Genomic DNA, 27,942 nt, shown 5'->3' on the forward strand with positions numbered 1-27,942 from the left:
ACAAGGCTCCTGTCACTATGAGGTCCAGGGAGGGTTATAATATGCGCAGTCTTACCCCCATTTCACAGAGAAGTTATTTTCAGAGACTAGAATTCATGGCCACTTTATCAAAATAGAGCCACCTTACCGTTGCATTTGACCAATATATCTTGAACGACAATACCTCACAATCGATCAATACCAATACCTTAATCCATTGTTGGCAATCATGTTAGTGTTTTCGATTGACTTGTAACCCATTCTTGGGTTTATAACAAATTGCTCATACTTTAATTTGAGCTATGTTTGGTATGCATTCTTGGAATGTCTTCTAGGTTTGTTTCGCATTTTGAAACGATAAAAATAATTGTTTTTATAGTTCAAAAATGCAAAATCGACCTAGGATGCATTCCAAGATATATATACCAAACACTGCCTTATCTTCAACACAAGCAATCCCAACTTAAGGTATCTCATATTCTTAATTATCTCAAACCAAGCCTAACCCAGAAGACATCTTTGTCTTTCAATGAATAACTTTAGATCAGATTCTTGAAGACATAAAGAGAGAATTTGTTCTACTTCATAAATTTCTCCCACTATCAAAAAAAAAATTCCTATAATTTTATCATCTTCTTCAGATAAATCTCGGGCAAGTGAAAAACGCATATAAAGCAGTCACTAGCCCCCCACACAACTAAATTTTAATAATAAGGGGTCCTACTCCAACCAAGGTATCCATAACATTATTAATTCGAAGTGTTTAATCTCCACCAACCTAAGCTGAACCTTTTTCCCAATAGGGTATTGATACGAGGAGTGTACTCCATGGCCAGTAAATGAAAGAGGAATTTATTCCTATATCGATCGGCTAGTGTGTAATTACCAAGCTTATGACCTTTGGAAGGGCTTCTATATTTTTAAGCTTGGGTAGTTGGTCATTATTAAATGGTATCAAAGTCGGTTACATGTACATCAATCATGTGGAGGCCCATGGGAATTTCTTTTTCTTTTTTTGTAAGCATGCTCTATGGTTAGGAATGGGACAGTGTGACACTAGGGGTGTAAGTTTGGCCCAGTAGGCCCTAGTCTGTCCTAAACCTAAATCCAAACAGGGACTGAGCTGAGATATTGGGCATTGAGGGTAGGTCAGGGGTGAAAATTTCTAGCCTTTTATTGATATAAATATATATTATAAAATTTAAACTTCACCCACATTTTGTTATATAATATATTATATATGAAGATAATAAGTGATATAATATATTTTATTATAGTGTTATTTTAAGTAAAATTGATAATTTTCTCCCTAGCCAATTCCAGCCCATGATTTTCTTCCCCCTCACCATGATCAGGACCAATCAGGGTCAGCCCGGCCCGACCCGACCCTGAAGGAGGGTCAGGATTGGATTTTTCAGGCCCTGAGTCATGGTCGGGTCAGGCCTGGGTCTAGCTAAGGGGACGGATTTTGACTATTCATTTACATCCCTATACCCAACCATTGGATGCACGCTGGAGTGCAGAGGATATGGTTCCTTTCAAATGAGAGTTCAAAATCAATAATATGGTTCAAGAACTCGGCTTTTAAAAATTAAAAGCTCTTAAGAGATGTTTCAACTTTGGAAGAGAGGGTCAATTTAATCACGAAACAAGAAAGCAAATATTAAATGAGTTGGTTAAATAAGGGAGAGAGAGAGAGAAGGGACTGGGTTGTAATTTAACAAAAACTGAAAGATGGGAGCTACCGACGAAAGAGTAGATTAACTTCAATATAAAAAGACCATGAGAATTATAGTGACCTAATAATCTTTAAGGTTGGGGAGAAGGATTGATTGCTAGTGTGGACGATGGTGGTGAGGTGTACTCCCGCGCTCTCAATCCCTGAACTCACGTTATGAAGGTGAAAGCACTTGTATTACATGCTGGGGGTTCAAAATTTCAAATGCACATATATAGGTTTTAGATTTAGATATGAGGGTGTCAATTGGTTGGTTCGATCCGGTTTTAGTCGGATTAAAAATTGATTTTAATCAAATGCTATGCCAAATTGAAATCATACTGTTAAGATAAATTTTGGTTCGATTTTTTATCGGCTTGATTTAACGGACTCTTATCGATCCATTATCAGGTTGTTATCGTTTTCATTTCCTTTTTCATATATATACATTACAAATAATAGATAAGCATGTGTTTCTTTATACTATTTTTTTGTTTTCATTAGTTGCATCAATTTTTTATCGGGTTTTTTTTAATTTGGATTCTATTTCAACGTGGTTTGGTTTTAGTTGGTTAAATAGATTCAGATTTCAGCCTGCAAATTAACACCCTAATTATTTATTTCTTTTAATCAATAAAATAGTAAAAAATCAATGAAACTTACTCTTATGGAATAAGTTTCACTCCACACATCCTAGGGTTTTTTTGTATGTTCCAAAATACCCTCTCGATTCCTGGGTGGAGGGAAACTTGGTCATACTCTTATAGACCCCAAAGTTTATTTGAATCAAAAACTTCAAGTCACATATTTTGAAAAACCCTCAATTTTAATTTCTAAGGTTTTGGACTAGAGCTATCCCAAAGTTTATTTGAATCAAAACTTCTCACATATTTTGAAAAATCTTTACTCCTTCCCAGTTTTAATTTCTAAGGTTTTGGATTAAGAGCTTGAATAATATGGCCGCGGGGGACGAAGGGGAAGGATAGGCCCCAAGGTGGTTTGAACTCATGACCTCTTATTTGAGGAGTTGATCTTTTGTCAATTGAGCTGACCCCTTCGAATAATTTCCAAGGTTTTTCTTATTCCAACCTCTTCAGAACTGAGTCGGATTAGGATCGATAAACTAGTATCTTGACTCGGTCAGATACGCCTTCAAATTTAATCTTTAGAATTCATACTATAACACGGATGACGATTTTCTAAAATCCATGCCTAACATTCAATCTGGGAACTTGGAAGCTTCAATCCCTGTGTTATTTGAGGAAATTCAGTGACTCAACTCGGACAACCACTACAGAAGTCAGCAATCATGACTTAATTAAGACTAAAGATAAGCCCTTTCGGTCTTTTAAATTTTCCCCCTAATTTTTTCAATAATTTTATAACATAACAGATAAACTTATTAAAAGAATTTTATAATATTCTTAAATAATGATCAAAATTAATTTTTAAGGGGAAAAAATTACGAAAAAAAGACAAATTACATCATCTGCCCTCCACGGCTCCACCACCGCTACAGATTCCAGTTAGCAACACTGGGAGTCTACACAAAGCGCCAGCCGTCGGTGGTGGCGCCTCCGGCTGAGACGGAGGAAGGACCCTACCATCGGCGAACAATAACCGTCCATTCCCCGGCGGCACTGGAGGAGGCACGATACTTTCGAGCTCCGTTACCTCACCGAAAAATGCCCCATCACCGAATCTCCGTTCAACTTCGAGGAAGTCTCCCAACGAGGCAGGCCTCGCCGAATCGTCTCTGCAAAGCCTCCACCACCGTCCCCTCCTCCTCTCTGCCGCTGCCATTGCCCCCACCGCCTTTTTCTTCTTCAATTTCTTCACACTTTTGCTCTTTCCCCCACCGCCGCTCCCTTCGCCTCGACCACCAACAATGGTAGCTCCGACGTTGTTGTCTCTCTGTGAAGGAATCCTAGCTGTAATTGCCGGGAAACTTACTCCCATCAGCGTACCTAAGGAGGTGCTCCTGTCATGGAAAAAAGACCCTGTTGACTGCAACAACAATAACAACTATTAATTAATTCGAATTAATTTTACATTAATAAAAGGGAGCAAAACCCAGATAAGGCTATTTTTCCCCCTGGAATATTCTTACCTCAGTGTCTAGATCAGATGAAGAGACGGACGAGATAGTTGGAGATGATGGTGGAAGAAAATCGCGCTCTGGATCCAACATATTCTCCTTTCTTCTGCTGCTACAGAGAGAGAGAGAGAAAAGGGTTTGTTGGTTTTAGCGGCTTGGAAGTTTTATATATAAACTACTTCGTACGAGCGAAGCAGAGAGAAGGACTACGACGAGATGGCGATGGAGCTCTGAGCTTTATATGGATTGGATTTCTTCTCTTTAGTGCTGAAGCAAAGAATATCATTTTCTGGAGGAGCCAATTTTAAGAGGGCTTCCTTGTGAAGACATTGGATGTAATTGGTGGGCCACACCTTCCCTTCAAAAGGATGAAGTGAGTTCCATCGGATCACCACTTAATACCATGCTGGACTGGAGTGCTGTAAAAATGGATCAGCTTATGATCAGACGGTTAGAGTTAAAGGATAGAAGGATAGGGTGTGTCACTCCTTGAAAAATAGGAATCCGATCGGTCGGTCAGCCGATTGAGATCGGAATTGACTGAGAGAGATTTTGATTTTGAATATTTTGGAGTGGTCGATTCTAGGGTTTTTGGGACCACGCTGGATTTTCAAATCTAAATGATTTTTAAGGTTTTTGAGACCTATTTCGATTCTAAATCTATTTGGATCAAAATTGGAAAGGATCAATTCCAATATGACCTAGATCAAAATAGACAAGAATTGATTCGACCCAATTCCAAATTCAAAATCCTAAGGGTCATGAAGGATGATGCACATGAGACCCTATTTACCATACTCATCCTCATTCAGATATATATTTAATTTTTGAAAAAATGTTCTCTGATACGGAGTGTATCTCTGCACTCAGACACATGAGGAGGTAAAATGACCATCCTGCCTACCATGAAAGGCAGTAATAACTAATGACTGTCTTGTTGATGGAGCAGTGCTCTCTCCCATTGGCCCCCTCTCATACAGGGATCACGCTCTACCACTGAAAACTTTTCTCCTTCATTAGACATGAATACCCTTAGAAGGCAAGTTACCAAATCCACACTGTTTGGTTCAGCTTTCCAGTATACAACTCAGAGGAGATTTGCCCTTATGTCATCATCCCTCTCTAACCTTTTTCCCAATTTCAATGGCAACAGGAGCACATGTTTGGGTGCAGTGTCTTGTTTTATCAATTCTCTGGGCTAAGATCCAAAAATGACAAGACTTATAGGACTTTTTAACAATTTGACATTCCTGGGGTGAAGCGAAAACCTACTTGAATAATAATTCTTCTGGTGCCAGACTCTCTCATATCATTAAAGTGTGGAGCACTGGAGCTACCTGTATTATTAGAACTATACTACGGTGACAGTCCATTAAAAAAGCCACCTAACGTTGTTGGAAAGGCTTGATAGGGTTCACACTTTTTCGTTCCCACAACCATATACCAACTATAAACTCAGCAAAAGGATGCTCGTCTTAACACTCATTCCCTGGACATGAAGGTTCATTACACTATAAGAGGTAAATAACAAATGGATTTAATAATTGAGTAGACACTAGATCGGTTGATTGGAGGTTTGTCGGTTAAAGTGCTTGTCCCGTAGGAGGTCATAGGTTCAACTCTCTTGATTACACTGGGATGGCTAAAAAGACATTATTTCCCCCTCCTCCGTTCCCCTTTGGTAGTTGTAGGTATGTTTACTTGTCTTGGCATCGCCCCCTACGACAACAACAACAACTCAATCTTATCTTAATTTGCATGTCTTTCCTCACCACTTCTCTTAAGATCATTTTAGGTCTGTCTTTGATTCATTTAGTTCATTTATTTTGAATCAAATCTCGTACTAGAGCATCCAAAGGCATCCATTGACTATGGTCATGCCACCTCTATCGGAACTACTCCCAAAGTAGTTCTAATATGAACATTTCTTACTTTATTCTCTCTAGTTTTGTCACTCATCCATCTCAACATCATCATCTGTGCTACACTGAGTTTTATGAGGCCTCCTAACTGCCTAACATTCTATACCATTCATCATAGCCAGTTATATGATTGTTCTATAGAATCTTCCTTTTAAGTTTTAAAGGAATACATCGATCATACAACATGTACTCTAGACGCACTTCTCCACTTCGTCCATCCTATTTTAATTGTTTATGAAATATCATCATCTGTATCACCTTTTTTATTTATGATTGAACCCGTATGCTTAAAATAATCAATTTGTGAAATTTCTCACTCATCAATTTTCATCACCTCATTATCTGTTCTAGTGTAACCAAAATTTGCACACCATATCCTCCGTCTTCGTTCTACTTTTCTTAAAACCTTTTGACTCCAAGGTTAATGTCCATAACTTCAACTTGCCCCTTCTTTTGTCTCATCCATCAAAACAATATCATCAGGAAATATATATATATATCAAGGTACCTCATCTTGAATGTCTTTGGTTAATTCATGATAAATGCAAACAAATAAGGGTTTAAGGTTGATTCTTGATGTAAACTATTTGTACTTGGGAATTCATTACCTTCCCCCCCCCCCCCCGGTTCTTACACTTGTAATCGCACCATCATACATATTGTTAGTTATGTCCGCATATTTCATTGAAAAACTTATTTTCTCTAGTACTTTCCATATTAGCTCTTTAGTTATTTTGTCATAAGCTTTTTCTAGGTCAGTAAAGACCATATGGAGATCTTGCTTGCAATCTCTAAAACTTTTCATGATGAGTCTCCTAAGTAAATAGATTATGTCGTGGATCTTCCTGGCATAAAATCAAATTGGTTCTCCATAATAGTAGTTTCTTGTCTTAAGTGGGAACTAATAACTCTCTCTTATAATTTCATAATATGATTCATTAGTTTTATGTCTCTATAATTATTGTAGCTTTGAATATCACCTTTATTTTTATAAATCAGAATCACAATTCTTCTCCTTCATTCATCTAGCATTTTCTTTATGCTCTTAATTTTATTAAGCAGTTTGGTTAGCCAAGATAAGTCACAAATTCTTAAACGCGTTCTTTCACATTTCTATTGGGAACTCATCTGGGCCTTGTGCCTTACCTACTTTCATCCTCCTTAAAGATTTTTTTACTTCAGACACCCTAATTGATTATCCCCCTAATACATGTTAATCCGATCTTCTAAAACTGTTGTTTGGAAATTGCATTTCCAAATATCCAAGTTGGCTTTGAAGAGAACAAAATCTTAATCAATTACTTATTGGCAAAGGGAACTTTGTGCTACATTCTTAGGAAGAGTTCTAGCTCTTACTTGTCAATGTGCCATGTGGATAGATGATGTGGATATTCCAATATTTAGATATTTTTAACATGATATATATTAACCACATGTCAAATTTCAAGGCCTAATTCAACAAAAAAACTGCATGCTTACATGTGCATGTGTTCATGTATGCCTACTAGTACTCTAACCTCAATTGTGCACTTTGCCATACTCTAGATTTTTCAAATGCTCTATTTCATCACTTGGCAAACTCCATTTAGGCTAAAATTTGATATGTGATTTGGGGAGCTTGGGATCTACCTATCCACAAAATTTAGATGTTATCTGAGCTACCACATGATAGATACTTGGGCGATGCAAAAAGCCCTTCCCAGGTAGGTTGGGCATGAAATTATATATAGCTTTTATTATTATAAAGGAGAGGGTTCTCTGAACAAGCGGCATAGGATAACACACCAATGAGGAGTGAAATAAAATTGGTTTCATACACAAGGGTAGAGAAGTCATTTCATATGAGAAGGAGAGTGTATGCAAGTATAACCTCTGCTAGGTCGGTTCAAAGAACCTTTTCCCTTAGGCTGTGTTTGTTTGCAGGAGTTTTTAAGGGGTAGGAATAAAGGGGTGGGGAAGTTGTTAGGATTCCCCTAGAAATTCCAAGATTAGGTTATTTGGTTGCAATAGGGTGGGAAAGTTGGATTCCCAATGCTTTTCTTGTTTGTACCTTGCCAGCACCCTATTCATGAGGGAGTTGCAACTCTCTCTCTCTCTCTCTCTCTCTCTCTCTCTCTCTCTATATATATATATATATGTGGGTGGGCTTGTGTGTGTGAAATATCTCCACCAACCAAACAATGTGGAGTAGGATGTTATCGTACTTCTCCCTTGCTTTCTTTTTGTAGACACTGAATTTTGTCACCCCTTGGCGATGATGACAACAAAACACAGACAGACATCAATATCTCTTTCAAGAAGGACTCTTTCCCCTGCACCCAAACCATATCGCTCTCACATCTCTAAAAATAATTTAAAAGGCCCTTATACCAAATGTTTAAGGAGATACTGCTCACCTTCCCTAATCATGGCTGTCCCCTCCCCCCAGAAAATTTTATGAAGAGTCAAAAGGGAAAAAAAAAAAAAAACCCCAAAAATCCGAACCAATGGGAAGTGATCGTTCGCGGCGCTGCGGTATCTTAACCACGGCGTTGCCAAAAAGGAGGGACCACATGCAGGCGTCACCAGCGTGACGTAACTGCGGAGCCACATTTTTTTTACCGTAGTGTTGTGAATGACTAATGTACCCATATAAATAGGGGTGATCCCCCCTCATTTGGAGATCCTTGGACGGGCTCCACACTCCCACTATCCCCATTTTGCTTCTCTTGAGCCTTTATACATTCTTTTTAGCCTCTTTTTCAAGCTTTGGTCATTCCTCTTCATGGATTAGACTCTCGTTACTCCCTCTGAGAGCCGAATCATCTGAAACCTCATTTTCCATATTTTCTATCTATACTTAACCCATATACAGCTGTTACTCTGCCCGAAGTCTTAGTAACGTAAGTCTCATTTTCAGTTGTTATTCTGTCCGAAATTCCTTTTACATAGTCATTACTCTGTCCGACAAGAGAGAGGCAAGCCGATCATCCTTCTCCACCTGAGCCGTGAGACATCGTATATTTCATATTTGATATATTTTCCTTTAACTTTTTTATTTCTTAATAGGTATCTATCTATTTCTTTCTTATTATTTTTTGCACAATGTAGACCATTAAAGTAGTTCAATTTAGTGTACATAGTAAATGATTTTTTTTTATTCCTTTCCTTATTGTGTTTGATGCATCATAATTTAGTCTTGTATGTTGGTATAAGACGTGTTAACTATGGGAAAATTTTTAGAATCTAGCATCTAGTAGAAAGACCAATTTAATTGGACGAGATGCGGTGTTAATATCTTCCCACGCTCGTAACCTAACCAATTACCCAGAATCTCTGACCATACCGTATGAAATCACATAACCCTTTCCGCTCACCTCGGATGGGGCTACACCCATTGAGTCCTAGGCCCGAATCCTATATGGTGACTCCATCTATTCTAATTTATGAAGTATGATCCCAACCCCCTATGTCCATATAATCAAATCTGATGATTATCCACAACTCTTGTCGCCAAGGGGTCACGGAACCTAACGGATCCCATCTGTAAGGCAGAGAAATCCGCATCCGGAGGCCGCGGTACCTATAGTCGTCTTCGTTCTTCATCTCATCCCCATAGAATTGTTTCGTTCAAGTATCCTTTTTTCTCTTGTTTATGAAATCCAAGAATTGTTTGTTCTTCACCACGGTGGTTTAGCTATTTAGGTGAGGTGCAAGCATAACGGTAGAAAAAACAGAAACGAATGATATGGGATTTAATCAAAAAAAAAATGGGACCAAAGCAACGACAGCATACTCATATAAATTGATGAATTTTCACCTGAATATCTACATCTAATATTCAAACAAGCTGTTGTTACCAAAAAAAAATGCTCAAACAAGCTATACCGTCCAACATTAATGTATACATATTCCACAACCCATTATAAATTTCATGGAAAAAAAATATTAATAAAGGATAAACATGACATAAAAGGATTGTAGATTTTGCATAAGAAATTGTTTTAGCTTAAGTAATTGATTCGATATGTTTATATATTAATTAGGATATGTCTCACAAGAAAGTAGGAGTTTTATGCTTCATTATCAATATATACTTTATACACAATGAATTGCACATAATATACATGTATAGTTTTTTTTTTTTTTTTTTTTGGGTGGTTCATGAGGCATGTTTTTTAATTTAAAATAAAAGCGAACACGTTTAATATGCATCTAAAATGCGGAAGATAAAAATATATGTTTTTTTTTCTATCATTTGAGAGATACGGAATAGAGTTTTAAATTCGTTTTCGCTAAGAATGGATACTAGAACCATTACTCCATTCATCATCATCATCTTTTTCTTCTTCTCTCGTCAATTTCTTTTTTGTTTTTGTCAATCATAAGATGATGGTGCGGGTCCATCATGCTGTTACATATTGGCCATGTGTTCCTCATGATTGCTCCTTCCCTCCATCTTTGTTTTTCATGGATCACATGTCAACCATGCAGATGCAGTGGACATAAAACCTTTTAAAGGGAATCAGCCGGATTAGTTGAAACGGCTGATCCGAGTCGGTTTGCTAAACCATACCCGATCCACTACCACCCACTCCAAAACGACATGAATAGGTATCAAGCCACGCTGGACGAATTTTTTTTCCTGTGTTGTTCCTTGTCTGATACAATGGTTCAATTTCAGTCATAGGGAGGCGGAAATGACGTTTTAACCTCCCTCGAACAGTATATTTGGAGTTTGGACAGAAGGTTAGATCGTCCTTTTCGACTCCCTGTGAGTGGAACTAAACCACTGTACCAGGCAGGGAACTGGAGACGATATTGATCCCCCGCTGGATCCGATTTTGAATTTTTTCAAAACTAGGGTAGACTACCCCATTGATGCAAAGAATGCTGCCTGATCATATGGATCGCGTAGTTTCAAGCCTAAACACAAAAACATGCAAAAGTACCATATTACCCGAATTTTTCTCCTCTCAGGTTCCTTACCTAGTCAAGTGCGCATGTTCCTCTCATAGGAGGGCCTAAATGACTACCTCACCCCACTCGGGCAGTGTGTTTGGGCAAGGGGTGAAGTCATCATTTTTGCCTATCCTATGAGAGGAACCTACGCACCTAACCGGACAGGGAACCTGAGATGAGAACGACCCTCCCATGAAAAAGTGAAATTTTTCTCAAAGCCATGCTTATGTGTGCAGGCTCTAGAGGCCTAGGGAGTAATCTCTTCCCTTATTATATACATGTCTCTTCCTCAAACCTGAGATAAAGAACCGGATTCAAAGCGTGCAAATCTCAAATTTATCATTTCGAAGCTTTAAACCTTTAATACCCGTGGTCCAGTAAGGAATCTACATGAGCTTCCCTGAACCTTCTTGTGGTCACCTTGCCCAACTCCCAAGCTCCAAGTAACCAAACCCAAATGCCCTCTTTCAAGTCTCTCCCCGTGTCTCCCTCTCTCACTCTTCCTCTTGTCTTTACTCCCATTTCTATCACCAACTGCAACACAGAATAGAACCTTCTCTTCCTCGGACCTTTGACTCCTTTCACCAACCAGGAAGTTGGTAAACACACACAAAAGCTCCAAAAGCTGAGCAAGCTGAAGCATGTCCTTCGCGTGCGGCGCCGAATGCGTCTTCTGCTTGGGCTTCTCTCGCTGGGCGTGGAAACGCTGCACTTACGTGGGCTCCGACGATAGCGCCACTTGGCCCCTGGCCACCCCCGACGAATTCGAACCCGTCCCTCACATCTGCCGAGTCATCCTCGCCGTCTATGAGGAAGACCTTCGGAACCCCAAGTTCCCACCCTCCGGTGGCTATCGCATGAACCCCGATTGGGTCGTCAAACGCGTCACCTACGAGCAAACGGAAGGCAATGCCCCACCTTACCTCATCTACGTGGACCATGAAACCCACGAGATCATCCTTGCCATTCGAGGTCTCAACCTCGTCAAGGAGAGCGATTATAAAGTTCTGCTCGATAATAAGCTCGGAATGCAGATGTTCGATGGTGGGTTTGTCCATCATGGACTATTGAAATCGGCTATTTGGTTGCTGAAGCAGGAATCGGAGACGTTGAAGCAATTATGGGTCGATAATGGGTCTTCCTATAAGATGATTTTTGCTGGGCATTCTTTGGGTTCTGGCGGCTGCTCTGCTGTCGGTGGTGGTGGTCAATCATCGTGACCGTTTTGGTGGGATTCCGAGGAGTTTTATAAGGGCTTATTCAGTTGCGCCGGCGAGGTGTATGTCGCTTAATCTTGCGGTGAAGTACGCGGATGTTATTCACTCTGTTGTGTTGCAGGTAAGTAAATGGAAGCTCACTTCTTGTCTGCTCAACTGAATTTCTGTTGTTCATGATAATTACTGACTGAATCAACTTATGGGGTGAAATTATTTAGGTGTTTTCAATCACTTTTCTTCTAATTTGGAAGTTTGATGCGTCACCACTAAAACTGTGCTGCGGGTTAGCGGGAATTCCTAACTATAACAGAGTTTAAGCAGATGAGTGTAGAAACTGCACAATCCTTTCAAGTCGATCGCATATTTCCTAGTCATGTTGAAGACAGTTGCTTATTGCCTAAACACCAGATTCAGCTACTAGTTAGTGATCAGATTATTTCAGGTGCAAACCAAATATAATTTGCAGAATATTTTTCTGGCCATCTCAAGGACCCCTCAACCCAATTCCCCCGCTCTTCTGTTCGTTGATTAATCCACTACATTTTCTGTCAAGTGATTGCATAGATATGGAATTCTATATCATAATCGGCTCCAACAGCTCTTGCAGTTGCCTATACGGATGTGATCTGTTCATGATTTTCTATCCACTGTCAGCTTTCTTCTTAGTTCCTCATTGAGGTTGACCCCTTTTGAAGGTGTCAGAACATTTGATTTACCACGAAATTTATTGTTTTCTGTCACATTTTCGTCGAATCTTTGGCCATTGTTTGATTTTTATTCTAGTTTCTGATATTGTTACTTTCATAATTAGGTTCTTGATTACACTTTGTCTCAAGAAGCTTCTAAATGTGAGTGCCTTCTTCTCCTGATTTACCCTCTTATTCTGTTCTCATCTCTCATTTAGTGCCTCCTCTACCATCCAGAATCACCCCCACAACAAAGATTCCACTAAACACTAAAGGCACCACAAGTTTTCATTGTTTGTGGGTTTGCACATTCTAGTTTTGAGATATTGTAATCTAAATTTGCCCAATACAAATATATATATATATATATTACAATGATGCTACTTCAGAAAAAATGCTTTTTCCATTATGGCTTCAGATCATTTCTCTGGTGTTTTCCAAGGCCGGTTAATATTCTGCAGTGGCAGGAGCCTCGTGCACTGGGTACGCCTTTTTTTTTTTTTGGTCAATCCTCTGCAGCTCACTCAGGTTGGATCAAAAACGAACCTAAGGCAGGGATGCCACAACAAGCCGGGAGAGAAGTGATCTTGCCGAGCGTATATAAACTCGAGAAGACCCACAAAGTTCAGGCTTCAGATCATTTTTGTACATTTTTGCTTCATAAAACTGGCAGTCACATTGCTTGAACTGGGTCGTCAGTTAATGAACATGTAAATACGGAAGCACCTTTGGAAGAAAATCCGCTGTTAAATAATCTATCACTGTCATATTTCTTCATCTTCATAGCTGGTTGTCCTTCCACTAGTTATGAGTTATGACTCATAAGGGCATCTTGCATAGTTTGATAAAATTGTCCCTCAGCAGTCGATATGGAGGTGGCTATTATTGATGATTTTGCTATGCTACCTAGAGCATTTATCCCTTCGTTTGGATTGTTATGGGCTTAGTGGACTTAATATCTTGGAATTTATTAATTTTTTAGGCCTTTTTTATTTTGTATGTGTAAAGCATTTCTCGTAGACCACCTGGGTATAGAATTTCTCTTGTATTCTTCTGCTGTTTCTTTTGTCAGTTTTCTGGCTTTTGACTCTTATTCACATTTCTTTAGTTTCGTGCAATCTGTATTTAACCTTCTGTTTTATTTCGGGAAGTTCCTTCTGATGTCAAAACTCATTGTGATAAACTAATATGCTGCCAGGATGATTTCTTACCAAGAACTACAACACCCTTGGAAGATATTTTTGAATCTCTCTTCTGGTTAGTCATCTTGTCTCTCTGGCATTTAAGAGTTTATGTCATGCCTTGAGTCGATCTTTATTTTCCTGACTCCATCATCAGCTTGAGGTAGCAGAAATCCTTGTTATCTCATTGTTTAAAGAAATAAATTATAATTATCCCTTAAACCAAGTCTTAATGCTTTGGACAGTTTGCCATGTTTATTATTCGCGGTTTGCATTAGAGATACTTTCATACCAGAAGGTAGGAAGTTAAGCAACCCAAGAAGACTTTATGCCCCTGGACGGATGTATCACATTGTTGAGAGGAAATTCTGCAGGTATTAGAAACTTGTTTTCATATGGAACTGATTTGCATGTATCTTCCTGAAAAAATTTTAGATGTCCTTGATAGCAAACTGCCCTAGATTTCCATGCATGCTAGATTATAGAAGTAATGTTAAAATCTTGGTAATTATTATGTTAATGTGAATGAATCTGAATGCCCTTTATTATGAAACTTCCTACTTGTGCATGTCTGTGTGTGAAGAAACCCTACAGTGTGAAACTTAGTCGGGAGTGAATTGGTGAGTTTTGATAAATTCCAGTGTCAAAATTGGGTCATTGCTGATCTAAGTCTGAGCTTTGCTTTTTCCAGCTTGATGTGTCCACTGACGTATCATTAAACATAACTAATATGCAAAAGGAGAAGCAAACCTGTTCAGGCTACATCCCTTTAAATGACATTCTTCAGTACTCATATGGTAACTTTGAATTTCTTACCAGCCCTATTATATGTTACATATCTTTCATAACCTGATCTTTTACTGGAGCTAAATATATTTATATTGCCTACCACTTCACCTGTAATGTGTTGATTGTGGAGTAGATTTCTGCTGCTTTTGTGGGTTCACTGAAGCAGCAACTAACTAACCATTTCTGGAAAATTCTCACTGAACAGTAAATATCTTTCAAAATATATGTAGCATGTAATCATAGTATTTCGAATTAAATATTCATATGTTAGCACAATCTAAAAGCAAAATGACTTGATCTTCCCCACAACCTCTCCCCCCCCCCCCCCCTACAACACACGCATATACACATATTAAAAAAAAAGGTTAACAGCAAAATCTTGAGAATAATATGCAATCAATGCAATGAGGCATCCCCCTGCATGGATGCACCTGTATAGTTGCGTTTCATGATGGGGTACAGGCTCAGATAGGAGTGAGATTCTAACAGATTTCGTATAAGGTCAGACAAGTCGGCACTACTCCAATTTAGGATTCAAGTGGGATACCACATTCTTGTTGAGAAGAAGTTAGGCTATACCATGAATGCAGGAGCATGATCACGGTTCTACTTTTGGGCCAATTTTCTGGTTCACACCTATGGTTCAAGTCTCGGTTCAGCTTTGAACCAGCAACAGTCCCCCCCCCCATTGTGAGACATTGTTTTAATTAGTTTATTCTTCTTTATCTTATCTTGCTACTTGTAGTAGTTGAGCTCCAGCCTGTTGGGACTCGTCTTATCCTTTTCTTATCTTGTTTGTTAGAATTTAAGTCCATATGGTTTAGGAGTTCTATTATTTATGTTTTGTTATCTTTTATTTCTCAAGTTGCTTGCAATAGTAGATAATAGAGTTCTCATCTATCAGAACTCCATCCTATCTTAACTTTAGCCCTTGTAGTGGAGTTTAAGTTAGAAATACTCTCTAGAAATAGAAGTTGACCAAGGGGTTTGGTTTCTATTCTGTTTTACTTGTTTATTTTATTCCTCGTTGAGTTTGGTTGTAACTCTTTTCCATTAATTTTTATAAATAAAGGCATTAAAGGGATACATCCCATGATTCGATGATGGAATAGAGATTTGTTTTTGAAGTGAGGTTGAGATCTCCCTCTCTCCCCTCTCTTTCCTCTTCCCACGTTTCTCTCTTTTTTTCCTCTTCTAGCAGATCGACCCTCTATCCTTCTTCTCCTTCAATAGTTCGATCTAAAATCCCCCACTCCTTATTTCTCTTTTCTTTCCCCACATTGTGATACCTGTCTTCCCCTTCTCTGTTGGACTGTCACAGGTACTGAAACAAGGCCATTCTGCTGTCTGATTTTCTCTGTAACAGCAGCTAATGTTCTACAAAGATCCAGCAAAGAATCCCTCCTTCAATATTGTTCAATTAAGCAGTTTTGATCATAGTTTGATTTGAGACCTACCACCAGCAGATTCATCCCACCAAATCTGCATCAAACATCTTTTAAGATGGCCAAAAACATGTGCATGTTGTAGGCACTGATGACATGAACAGGGGTATGATTATCAACTTCCAGAGATAAAAGATGTGGAAGGGGGGGGGGTTCTCTGATGCTAAACTTGATTTGCTACCCTGACAACATGCTAAAAGTAAAAAAAAAGAAGGGGGGGGGGGTACAAATATTTGCAAACACCAACAGTATAATTACAAATAAAATTGCGAACAAGGGAGATGAAACATTTAGGAACTAACATTGTATCCTATTGCATCAACAAGGTACGTTTAAGTATTCATTTATCACGGATGTCCAAACCTTTAAGAGATCAAGTGGACCATGAGAGGCCAGACAATGGTGAAAGCAGTCAACAGTGAAGATGACAGGAAGGCCCAACAAAAAATAAAAAAAGAATCTAAACAATTTGACTTATTAAAACCAAAGCCTTGGTAACACGGATGATGCGATCCCGGGGTTCGAAAACCCTAAATTTGGGTCACTTTGGTGCCACCCAAACAAATGAAGCCCAATGTTAAGGATCAATGGAAATTCTGTAAATACGGGGAACAGGATCCATGTAGCCGACCCCATTTAGTTGGAATAACACTGAGTTGTTGTTGCGTTCATTTTCTTTTTACTATTATTATTAAGGGAAAGAGTACGCTACCTGGTCGTGTGCAGTGCACAGCCCCTGCAACCAGACACAGGACAACGCGAAATGACCGCGATGCCCTCAGGAATTTCCGCTTTTCCATGGGGGGCAGTGGTCATTTCACGCGGCCTAGTGTCTGGGAGCAAGAGCTGCGCACCGCACGCAACCAGGTAGCGGTTTTTCTCCCTATTATTAATATTTTGCCTTTGCAAGGATCCATGTAGCCGACCCCATTTACTTGGTGCAAGGCTGAGAAGTTGTTGTTGTTGTAGTTTAGGGGCTTCTTTGGAAGAGGGAAACAGATTGAAGAATAAAATGGGAATGGATACTTCAAGTGGAGGATATTTAAGGAATTTAAATCATAGATGGACTAAGGAAAAAACTATTAGTGAATAAGGGCTTATTAGTATTTATAATGAACAGTGCCCTCTTCTTCAACTACGATAGAACAGACAGCGATAACCCAATTCTGTTTCAGGTGTGTTAGCTCACTCAATATGAAACCATTCCAACTGAAATTTTAGGATTAAAATCCTAACCCTCCTAGCTCTTGAATCCAGTCAACAAAAATCCAGAAAATATATAAAATCTGAAGTATAAGTTTCTGGAAGCAAGTCTGGCGGAGATTTCAATTACTGGTATGAACTCAAGTTTGATTTATGCACTACAATCAACCTTCTGCAACCATATTGCACAAGACAGGTCGCTCACAGAAGGAGGACCATTGCACAAATTTTCAGGTTGGAAGGATACTAAACAAGAGAGATCGAGGTCACTCTTATGGAACTCGAACCCACGTCTAAACAGAGTATCGCCCACCAGTAACAGGGAAATTAAAAAAAAGGTGTACCCAGTGCACAAGGCTCCCGCCATTGCGGGGTCCCGGGAGGGTTATAATGTACGCAGCCTTACCCCTGCTTTCACAGAGAGGCTGTTTCCAGACTCAAACCCGTGACCACTTGGTCACAATGCAGCCAGCAACCTTACCGTTGCACCAAGGCCCACCATTACAAGGAAATAGTAATGGGAAAGGAAATCTCAGAAATAAGAGAACAAAGAACAATTGAGGAAAATAGAAGAGAGGATTAAGGGAGAGATCAACCTGAGAATCTGAACACAGGAAGGAAAAAGAAGACAGCCATGTAAACACAGCAGTGCAGGGACTCAAATCAGTATTCATTCCATTCTCTAATCTATCTTTTGTTGATTACATGTTGTACTTAACTGTAAAACAAACTCTAAATCAAACTCTAAAAATGACTTTGAAAGCAACTACTACTAAAGTTATCTAAGAAAAGTCAAATTACAAAATCAACCCCAACAATTAGAAGAAAAAAAAAAACTTACTGTCCCCTAGTAGCACAGCTGCATCAAAGGGATTATAGGTTGGGGTGATCAGTCAAGTCTGCCAAACCAATCTTTACGTGTTCTTATTGGCACGATGCCTTAACCATACAGAATCATTCCGAGAACTACATGATGCATCAACCTCAAAGCAACATGATTAAAACTACATGTGCCATTTTGCACCCTAAGAAAAAATGGGAAATTTTTTCTTTCATTCTCCAACCCCCCCTCCTTTTGTGCCAATGCATCATATAGAACATCTAATAACAACCATCAGTAGTTATGTCCCATTACAATAAAGAAATAAAAATATGGCGAACCTGGAGCCCTATCTCCTCTCAGAGATGCAATTAATATTGAATTGGGTCTTCGAAGACTTTATGATGGCCCATGGATAGGTTCTATGGGCCTTGGGCTTTTATTTTTGGGTTCATTAATATATTGGGTATATTTATAAGTCCAGATTTGGGGTCATAATTCTAACTACAGGACTAAGTATATAGATAAGATTGTATGGTCCCATGTGCTGTTAAGTTAGTTTAATCTAAAAGGGTCCTTATTAGTTAAGTATTTTATGTTGTTTGGAACCTTCTACAACAAGTATTTGATCGGTTTAATTTTGTTTTTGTTTAGGTAACTTGAAGGGATAATTGTTTATTTAGTTTAGGAATCCTATAGTGAGTTTATTTGGTGATTAGTTAGATTTAATAAATATTAAGGATTCTCTCTCTCTCTCAATAGACAGGATTGCAGGGAGGTGAGAACAAAACTAGAATTGAGCATTTCTTTTGTTGGGGGGGGGGGGGGTTGAATGGATTGAGCAATTTTAATAACAAAGGAAGAAATAAGAAAGAGATAAAGAGGGATATGACCAAGGATTCTCGCCAAGGCGTAGGTTAGCATCTCACCAAGCAACCCAGCTTCTCACTAGGCTCCATTGCATCTCACAGCTATTGGCATAAAACCAGAAATTTCATTCAACTTTTTAACTCGCTATAAAATACTTAAAGACAGTGATGCAGATTCATCACCAAATAGAGCTTGTTTCATTGGGAATAAGTCTAGGGTTGGGTTACATACATGTTAGGCCTTTGATCCCATGGGTTTCTAATGTAATAGGCCACTTTTATGGGCCTAAAATATGGGTAAATAGGTTGTATACGGGATTAGCTCCCATACTTAGTTTTATTTCCATACTTAGTTTTTTATTTGGTGTTTTAAATTGAACCAGTTCAACCAATGGTTCAATTTAAGTGATTTTATTAGTTTTTCTTTTAGTTGTTTAGTTAGGCTGGATTAGGACTCTATTTTGAGTTTATTTCAGTTTCCTAGCCAGTTTAAGTTAGCTAATAGGTTAAAGATTGATTTAGGCCTTTCCTTTTTAGTGTCTAAGTCTATTTTTGAGTCTTTTATATAAGTTTGTAAGGGAGGCCAACATTAAAGACGAATTTGATTAATAAAAACTCAGCTTTATGCTTGCTGCCTTTGTTGTTGCTGTTGCTCCTTGAGAGTGTTGCATCCTTGTGGGTTTATCAAGGTGGAAGGGATTGGTGGATCTCCAATCGATTCCTTGCATCGTGAAGATCAGGAGGGCTGCTACTTATCTCCTTGCATCGCGAAGATCGGAAGACCCCATTGTTCATCTTCAAAGTTGTTGTCATTGAAGATCTCTTCAAATCCAGTAAGTTTGAATCTGAACTTTGTTTAAACCTTCTTCTTCTCACTCCTACCCTAACTATGATTCCTCCACAACTTCAAATCTGTCCATCAGTTTCAAACCAAACTAGAATCCCCTTCTCCTACCTCCATTAGGAATTGTCTCAAATAACCTTATCTTGCTGTCCAACTCATCTAATCTACTCCCATGCACTCAAACATCATAAAACCTATACCATTAGACTTCCCTACACATGCCTATCATTACCATATAAGACAACCCTAACCTAAACCTAACATTAACCCTAATTTTGACCTAAAATTCAATTCTGCCCAAAATTGCAAAATTTCAAAACTCATCCAAACCCTAACTTTTTTTATACCATAATAGCCCTCTAGACCTGCCCATTAATACCCTATAAACCCCTTTCCCAATAACCAACCCAAACCCTAGTTTTGCCCTAAATTACTAAACCCTAACCCAATCGGCCAGCCTTTGTGTGTGACCCCATTACCCTGTTCCTAGTGGGATTACTCCTACCTAGGACTACATTAAATTGGTATCAGAGCTATGGCAGAGGGAAGCTCCAACCAAGCCTCGAAAGACCCACCTCCATTCGTTTTTAAGACCCGAGTTCGTCTACCCAATGGGAGCACAGCCATATTAATTATTGATGAGAGGCGACGTAACAACATTATTTCACAATTCGTGGTGGATATGTTGTCCCAGTAAGGAGAGATTTGCATCATGCCTACAGGTCAAGTCTTCGTTGAATTTGAGCGTTCCTCATACTCTGACGGTGCTTGGTGTCAACCGGTACCATCTCCAAGGAGCGTTATTGCAGTAGGTTGTAATTGGTTAGACGAGCGACAAGGTTGGATTGAACTTGAAACCAACTCGTGTGTCCTACCTGATCGACACCGTCTATACCATTGTTTTACTCTAAAAGGGTTACAACCAAAGGTGACCACATCGACTGTACAGCCATAGGGACTATCGAACATGTCAATTCAAACGCATGTGACATCGACTGTGTTTGAAGTTTCACCAATGGCGGATGCACCAACAGAAGATTCTACTAAGACGGTTTATGTTGAAGAGATTTAAGAACCTATAGCTAAAGAAATTCAAGTAGACCAAGCTGCACCAGTAGTTGAGATCATGGTTGAGAAGCTTGGCCATCAAATTGATGTGGAGGTCCAAAACACAATGGTAGAAGAAACTACTGAAGAGGTCTACATTGAAGAGAGCAAAGTAGACAAGGCTAAGGACATGGAAGATGAAGTGGTGATTGAGAACACTCCACAAGAAATCATCGACATCCAAGATGTTGTTCTTAAAGAGGTCGAGCACATAGAATTCGTTCTGCCACCATGGTTTTTCGAAGAGAAAGCTCCACACCTCGAAGATTTTATCCCCAATGTTCCTGCTTCACCGGAATTCTGTTTGGGGATGGTCAAAGTTGTTGATCACATGTTGATTCCCCCTCATCACTACAAAATTCGAGGACGAATTTTTTCAAGTTGGGGAAAGTTGATGCAGATTCATCACCAAATAGGGTTTGTTTCATTGGGAATAAGTCTAGGGTTAGGTTACATACATGTTGGGCCTTTGATCCCATGGGTTTCTAAAGTAATAGGCCACTTTTATGGGCCTAAAATGTGGGTAAATAGGTTGCATACGGGATTAGCTCCCATACTTAGTTTTATTTCCATACTTAACTTTTTATTTGGTGTTTTAAATTGAACCAGTTCAACCAATGGTTCAATTTAAGTGATTTTATTAGTTTTTCTTTTAGTTGTTTAGTTAGGCTGGATTAGGATCTATTTTGAGTTTATTTCAGTTTCCTAGTCAGTTTAAGTTAGCTAATAGGTTAAGGATTGGTTTAGGCTTTTCCTTTTTAGGCCATCTTTGGTATAGTTTTTATTTTTTATTTTTACCTCAAAAAACGTTTTTGGTTGCGTTTGGTATCGTTTATGGAGTCTGTTTCTATTTAAAAAAGATTGAAAAAAACCAAAAACCAAAAATAGATCAAAAGCCGTTTATGGTTTTTGGCCAAAAATCACTTTTGACCATTTATTCGGGGACTTTAATGAACACGTGCTCATAGGTCTCAAAATAGAAGGGTAAGAACGTCATTTCCTTGTTTAATTAGAAATGACCCTCCTCTTCTTCTTCTGCAGTACAAACAAATCCCTGACCTCATTCATAAACTGAGAAGATTCAGGTATTTCAGGAAACAACTAAACCCATGAACTGCGTTTGGATACTCTATCGGCTTCACTTCTTTCCCAGATCTCTTATAGAACTCTCTCTGTCGATCCTGCAACGGATCTAATCCTCCCACCACCACCACTGTCTCCAGATACTCCATTCCACTTATATCCACCGCCCTCGGCCCCGTCGCATTCACCGCTTCATGGTCTCTGTTTTCTCCTTTAGGCAAGAACGCCTTCCACAGCCAATCTGTCATAGCCAATGACACGATGGGGATCTTCTTCAATCTGATCTCAAGAACTACTGCTGCTCCCAATAATTAACTCTACGGATCAGAATTCAGAAGTGTAACAAAAATGCAGAATTTAGTTTAGAATCTATTAATTACCTCCTCCCTTTCTCAAAAAGGATCTCTCATCAATTAAACCATCAACGTAATCGGACCTGTGTGGTTGATAGAGAGGTGGAGGGAAAAGAGGGCCTGAAATCCTCCAAACATCTTTACAACACTTTACAACAATCAGCGCAATAACGCCCAGAAACAAACTTTCAAAGTTACAATTCCAGTCCCCAAACCAAAAAATTATTGGGGCATGGAAGGAAAAAATGGAGAAAAATCCAAAACAAGACACAAAAAATTCCAAAAAGAAAAAGAAAAAAAAACCTTTGCTTGGTTAGCGTCAGCGGTTCACTATGAATTGCTGGAGGAAGAGGAGAACAGATTCAACAATGTTAACAAAGATTCTCTTCTTGACGTTATTACCTCACCGCCGAAGAAGGACTGTATCGATATTTGCCCGATCACCCTCACCTGCCGTAATTCAGCCTTTCCGGCTCTACATGCAGCGTGGTGGGCCAGATTCCCCTGGCACTGTTGCCGACAAGAAAGCACCGTGAGAGGTCAGCATTTGCCGGAAAACCGTCGAGTTTCTGTTGGTCGAGGAACTTGAGAGTGTCGCTGACAATAAAAATGAGATCTTGGGTGGAAATGAACAGTTCTAATTCAATTTTGATCTGCAAAAACCTTTCGGATCTTGATCTTAGGGGATTAAATCACATATGGATGGGTGATCTAAACCCAAAATCCCAAAATGAAATAAGGAAAATCCAAAGAGATCGATACCCAACAACTCGGTTCTGGGTTTATGTTTTGGGAAGGAAGATGGGTAAAGGTGGCATCTCTCCACCACCCACTTCGGAAAACTATTATGCACATAGGTATGCCAAACATATTTCTTTGTCTACAATCTATTTTGTGTAGTGGTTACCAAACGATTTTTATGTTTTAACCAAAAATGGTTTTCACAAATGATTTTGGCAAAAATCAAAAATAAAAAGCATACCAAAGAGAGCCTTAGTGTCTAAGTCTATTTTTGAGTCTTCTATATAAGTTTGTAAGGGAGGCCAACATTAAAGACGAATTTGATTAATAAAAACTCAGCTTTATGCTTGCTGCCTTTGTTGCTGCTGTTGCTCCTTGAGAGTGTTGCATCCTTGTGGGTTTATCAAGGTGGAAGGGATTGGTGGATCTCCAATCGACTCCTTGCCTCGTGAAGATCGGAGGGCTGCTACTTATCTCTTCGTGAAGATCGGGAGACCCCATTGTTCATCTTCAAAGCTGCTGCCATTGAAGATCTCTTCAAATCCAGTACGTTTGAATCTGAACTTTGTTTAAACCTTCTTCTTCTCACTCCTACCCTAACTAGGATTCCTCCATAACTTCAAATCTGTCCATCAGTTTCAAACCAAACTTTCAGCATACATCCCTTACATCATTATTGACACTCGATCCAAGTTTCATCAGACCTCCACCACCCTAAACCCTAGAATCCCCTTCTCCTACCTCCATTAGGAATTGTTTCAAACAACCTCATCTTGCTGTCCAACTCATCTAACCTACTCCCATTCACTCAAACATCATAAAACCTATACCATTAGACTTCCCTACACATGCCTATCATTACCATATAAGACAACCCTAACCTAAACCTAACTTTAACCCTAATTTTGACCTAAAATTCAATTCTGCCCAAAATTACAGAATTTCAAAACTCATCCAAACCCTAACTTTTTTATACCATAATAGTCCTCTAGATCTGCCCATTAATACCCTATAAACCCCTTTCCCAATATCCAACCCTAACCCTAGTTTTGCCCTAAATTACTAAACCCTCACCCAATCGGCCAGCCTTTGTGTGTGACCCCATTACCCTGGTTCCTAGTGGGATTACTCCTACCTAGGACTACATTAGGCAGCCTTTTATAGAGTGGACTGACTGAACTGCACATTTTCAAAGACTTTCACAACCATCAATGGACTGACTGACATTTTCAAGGACTTACACAATCATCAATGGACTAACTTACATTTTATAGGACTTACACAACCATCAATGGGCTGACTTTAGCTGAAATAATATCTTCTAAGACTTTAGATAATAGTTGTAAGTAACTAGATAGTGCTTCTCAAATTCTGCATGCATGCATTAATTATTCTAACCCTTCTTTGACTAAGGTTTGGACCGGCTTTGACTGGATTAAATAGGACTGGACATATCTTAGCCTCAGTAACAACCTAATAACAATAAAATAAGAGAATACAACTGGCATGAACAATAACATGTAAATGGTAACATAAGCAAGGTTTGAACTAGGGACCAATTCAATATTGAACCAAATGAACCCAAATTGCCGAAAAAGTGTTTTCTCCTCTTCTTTCTAGCTGAATACTGGTTTAGTGTACCAACAGAAAAATGCATAGAGCCAAGTGAGCATAGGTAGAAAAATGCTAAACTGGTTTTTTCTAGTGTACCAACAGAAAAATGCTAAACTGGTTTTGCTTCCATTGATTTGGAGAATCATCAACATATTAAAAGAAGCACCTTACTGTCCTGCCTAGAGCCAAGTGAGCATAGGTAGAACATATGTTAACCGAATACTTGGAAATTGACGCCGTACAGTGGTGGATACTTACGTTTACAATTATGTTTATTTCAGAATTCCAACAATATCATCTCCTGCTAATGTCAATAAGCATCCCATAGTAATTCACACACACACAAGCTGCACAATGCAGCAACCTCTACAATCAAAACACCATGCACAAGACATCAACCTCTAAAATCAACAAGTTGTTTCAATCCAACAACTCTGATGTGCTTCTAATATTATATTCCGTCTCTACTGTTGGAACACATTAGTATTTATGCAAATGTTCAGCTTAAAACACAAGTGATTATTTAGAAAGTATAATAGAGTCTCTTTTCGCCCACCATAAATTCATATCTTAGAAATGCATATCGTTTCCAAAAAACACATACTTAAATACGATGCTAAAGTCTCATTACAAACAAATTTACACATTTAAATATTTTTCACAATTTATCCTTCATATAGTCAAAATTGAAACATGACCAAGAATAGTGAATTCAATTGTTAACCAACCTCAAGGTTGCCCGATATTGGTGATGCGTGCAGGTGGCTGTGTAGCCATTTCCGCGTTCTCATGTGCTGCAACCTGATTATAGTTCCACTTTTGATTCTATCACCTTGTTTGGCAGATGAGTCAGGCACAGGCTTAACGACCTGCACAGGAACCAAAAACAATTAAACTCCAAACCCCTCATGATAAATAGAAATACTGAAATTGTCATCCATACTTCTAGAGCATCAAATCAAAATCAGTCAAAAAAAATTAAGGCAGAGAATTTGGGGGATACCCAGTAGCTATTCGAGTCATCAACGTTGGGAAAACTAGTAACCGACTGTTGTCCACTGCCAGAGCCGTAAGGCACATCATGTGAATGCAGCCGGAACCTCGTCCTCTCGTGCATCAACTTAAGCACCGTCCCATACGTAATCTAGTGAAATGAGGAGAACAACAAAATAAAATTTTGAACTCTTCAACGAATTCGATAAATAAAAAAAAAAAAAGATTAATAGTGAGTTAATTGGACTTCACCTCAACACCTTCCGAGGTAGCAGCTGAAGCGGGAGAAGGAGAGGTATGATCCAAGTCAAGACCGAGGTAGAGAAAAATAGCGAGGGCAAAGAAGGAGATGGCCATGAAGAAGAGGAAGATGATGAACCAGGTCTGCTGCCAGAAAGGGAGATCGGAGTTAGAAGGTTGTAGTGATCCTCTGTAAACAATCCGAGTCGGCCTTGAAACTGGGGTTTGTTGTGAGGAAGAAGAGGACGAGGGTTTCCTCCGAGACAGGCTCTGTGACCCTGAAGAAGCCACGATTCGCTCTGTTGGGCTATCTAGAGCACAGCTCCGCCTCCGCCGAAGATTTCAATCTGCACTAACGTTTTCTACGGGAAAGCGATAGAGACTCGAATTGGATCTTCGAATGACGAGAATACGAGATGACGAACGCTCTCTTTCGTCTTCTCCTCTTAGTTCTGATCCGTTTCAGTTTTTTCATTTGTTTCGAAACTTCATGTTCTATATGTTGTAAGACTTCTAACTCGCGGCGCCACAGTGCCACGTTAAGAAGACGGCGTTAGAGCGAATGAGATTGTTACAAGTGGTGTGGAAATGACGTGGGGAGTACTGATTGGCTAGCATTGCAACTACGTGGCAGTTTAAGAGAGCGAAACGTTCGCTTGTTGGACGGGGCTCGGCCCAACTGTGTTCAGCCCAGCCCAAGCATTTTATATATCAGCTGGGATGGTTGGGCCTCAGCTATTTCAGGGCCAGTGGATTGGGTCTCAATTTAAAACTCTTGCCTCTTAACTAAATTGATCATAATTTCTTACCCAAAAACAAAAAAAACTAAATTGGAAAACCTGAACCCAAGATCAGGAGTGTGAGATAGGAGCAGGGATGAAACAGGCTGGGCCAGACTAGAGCCTGATCAGCCTGGCCCAAAAAAGGCAAAGCTTTTGGGCTACCCTTTCATAATCTAATATAAATTAGGAAAAACGTTCCCTGCAATTTCAGACGAAGGAGGGGGTATAATAGGAAACTCAGCCAAATAGGGGTATTAATTAGTAAAGGTAACCAGAAACCCAAATGAGTTAATGAGTAGCTTTCAAATTGTTTTTCTTTTCCTATATGTTCTGTAGGTGATGTTGCTCAATTATAGGACCAGTCCAGTTTTGGCTTGTTTGCCCATACCAAATCTTTTTCTTCATTACTTAGACCCACCAAAGAGGGGAGAGGCTAAGACAAACCCACAAAACCTGTATTACCTAGGGGAGTGGGGGAAGGGAGAAAGGGTGTCATTTAATGACAATAATATGATCAGGAAAATTAATCCCATGATCTCCTGGGAGGGCATGCATTTCAACTGCCAAGCCACCACCAATCAAGCAATTGGCTGTTCATATTTTGTGCCTCTATTAAGTATATTATATTACAGTAATCTTCCAGTCGGTCAAAGTTTCTCTGTTGTCGATTCTTTTTAATAAAAATCTTTGTTTATGAACAAAAAAAAAAACCTTTTATTTTATAAGTAGCATTTTGTTGTGGCCATACTAGGTTCCCCTGTAAAATCCCATGCTAGTATGGAAATCTGTAAAGTTCTTAAATCCCACTCACAAAAAAAAAAAAAAACCTCTAGAATTTATTCAATCCAAACCTAATCATGCTTCCTTATGTGATGAAGAACTTGAACTCAGTAAAAACCTTGAAACTCGTGCGATATATATATATTTTCACACTGCCACCTCTAGAAGAATGCACATAATCGTATTATTAAATGTATTATTTGGGTAATGATCGTCTTATTAAATTGAAGGGATATTTGGATGCATGGTTCCTAATCTCGGATCAGATCGATTGGATCGGATCGGTATCGGTCATGATCGATTCCAAGATTAGACCGATTCATCAAGATATTCCTGGATCGATCAATTCGATTGGATCGGTTGATCCTAACCGATCCAATCCAATACTTGCCTTTTTTTAAGGTTTTTTTACCGATATTTTTGGGTTTTTGACTTTTTACTTTTAAAATTTTTCACTGATTTTTTACCCATTTTTGACCGATCCAAACCTGATCCAGAAAAACCTGGATTTTGATCGTTTTTTATAGTTTTGATAATG

The 27,942-nt window shown here is 39.1% G+C and overlaps 2 protein-coding genes and 2 pseudogenes across 2 annotated transcripts; 1 reads left to right on the plus strand and 3 right to left on the minus strand.

Annotated features, from left to right (window-relative positions):
* Window positions 1-3,120: 3,120 nt before the first annotated feature.
* LOC122652175 (uncharacterized protein At3g17950-like) lies at window positions 3,121-3,971 on the minus strand. The gene is made up of 2 exons (XM_043845855.1): window positions 3,807-3,971; window positions 3,121-3,703 (listed from the first exon to the last, which is right to left on the minus strand). Exons 1-2 carry the CDS (start codon window positions 3,885-3,887, stop codon window positions 3,182-3,184), a joined length of 603 nt encoding a protein of 200 aa, XP_043701790.1. The 5' UTR covers window positions 3,888-3,971; the 3' UTR covers window positions 3,121-3,181.
* A 7,135-nt stretch (window positions 3,972-11,106) lies between these two features.
* LOC122649940 lies at window positions 11,107-14,329 on the plus strand (annotated as a pseudogene).
* A 7,494-nt stretch (window positions 14,330-21,823) lies between these two features.
* On the minus strand, window positions 21,824-23,742 carry LOC122650931 (annotated as a pseudogene).
* Window positions 23,743-25,303: 1,561 nt separating this feature from the next.
* LOC122649623 (stromal cell-derived factor 2-like protein) lies at window positions 25,304-26,273 on the minus strand. Its single transcript, XM_043842854.1, has 3 exons — window positions 25,855-26,273; window positions 25,613-25,753; window positions 25,304-25,478 (listed from the first exon to the last, which is right to left on the minus strand). The coding sequence occupies exons 1-3, from the start codon at window positions 25,957-25,959 to the stop codon at window positions 25,329-25,331; spliced, it is 396 nt and encodes a 131-aa protein (XP_043698789.1). The 5' UTR covers window positions 25,960-26,273; the 3' UTR covers window positions 25,304-25,328.
* Window positions 26,274-27,942: the final 1,669 nt, after the last annotated feature.

This window comes from Telopea speciosissima, chromosome 2 (assembly GCF_018873765.1).
Source record: "Telopea speciosissima isolate NSW1024214 ecotype Mountain lineage chromosome 2, Tspe_v1, whole genome shotgun sequence".
Lineage (NCBI taxonomy): Eukaryota > Viridiplantae > Streptophyta > Magnoliopsida > Proteales > Proteaceae > Telopea > Telopea speciosissima.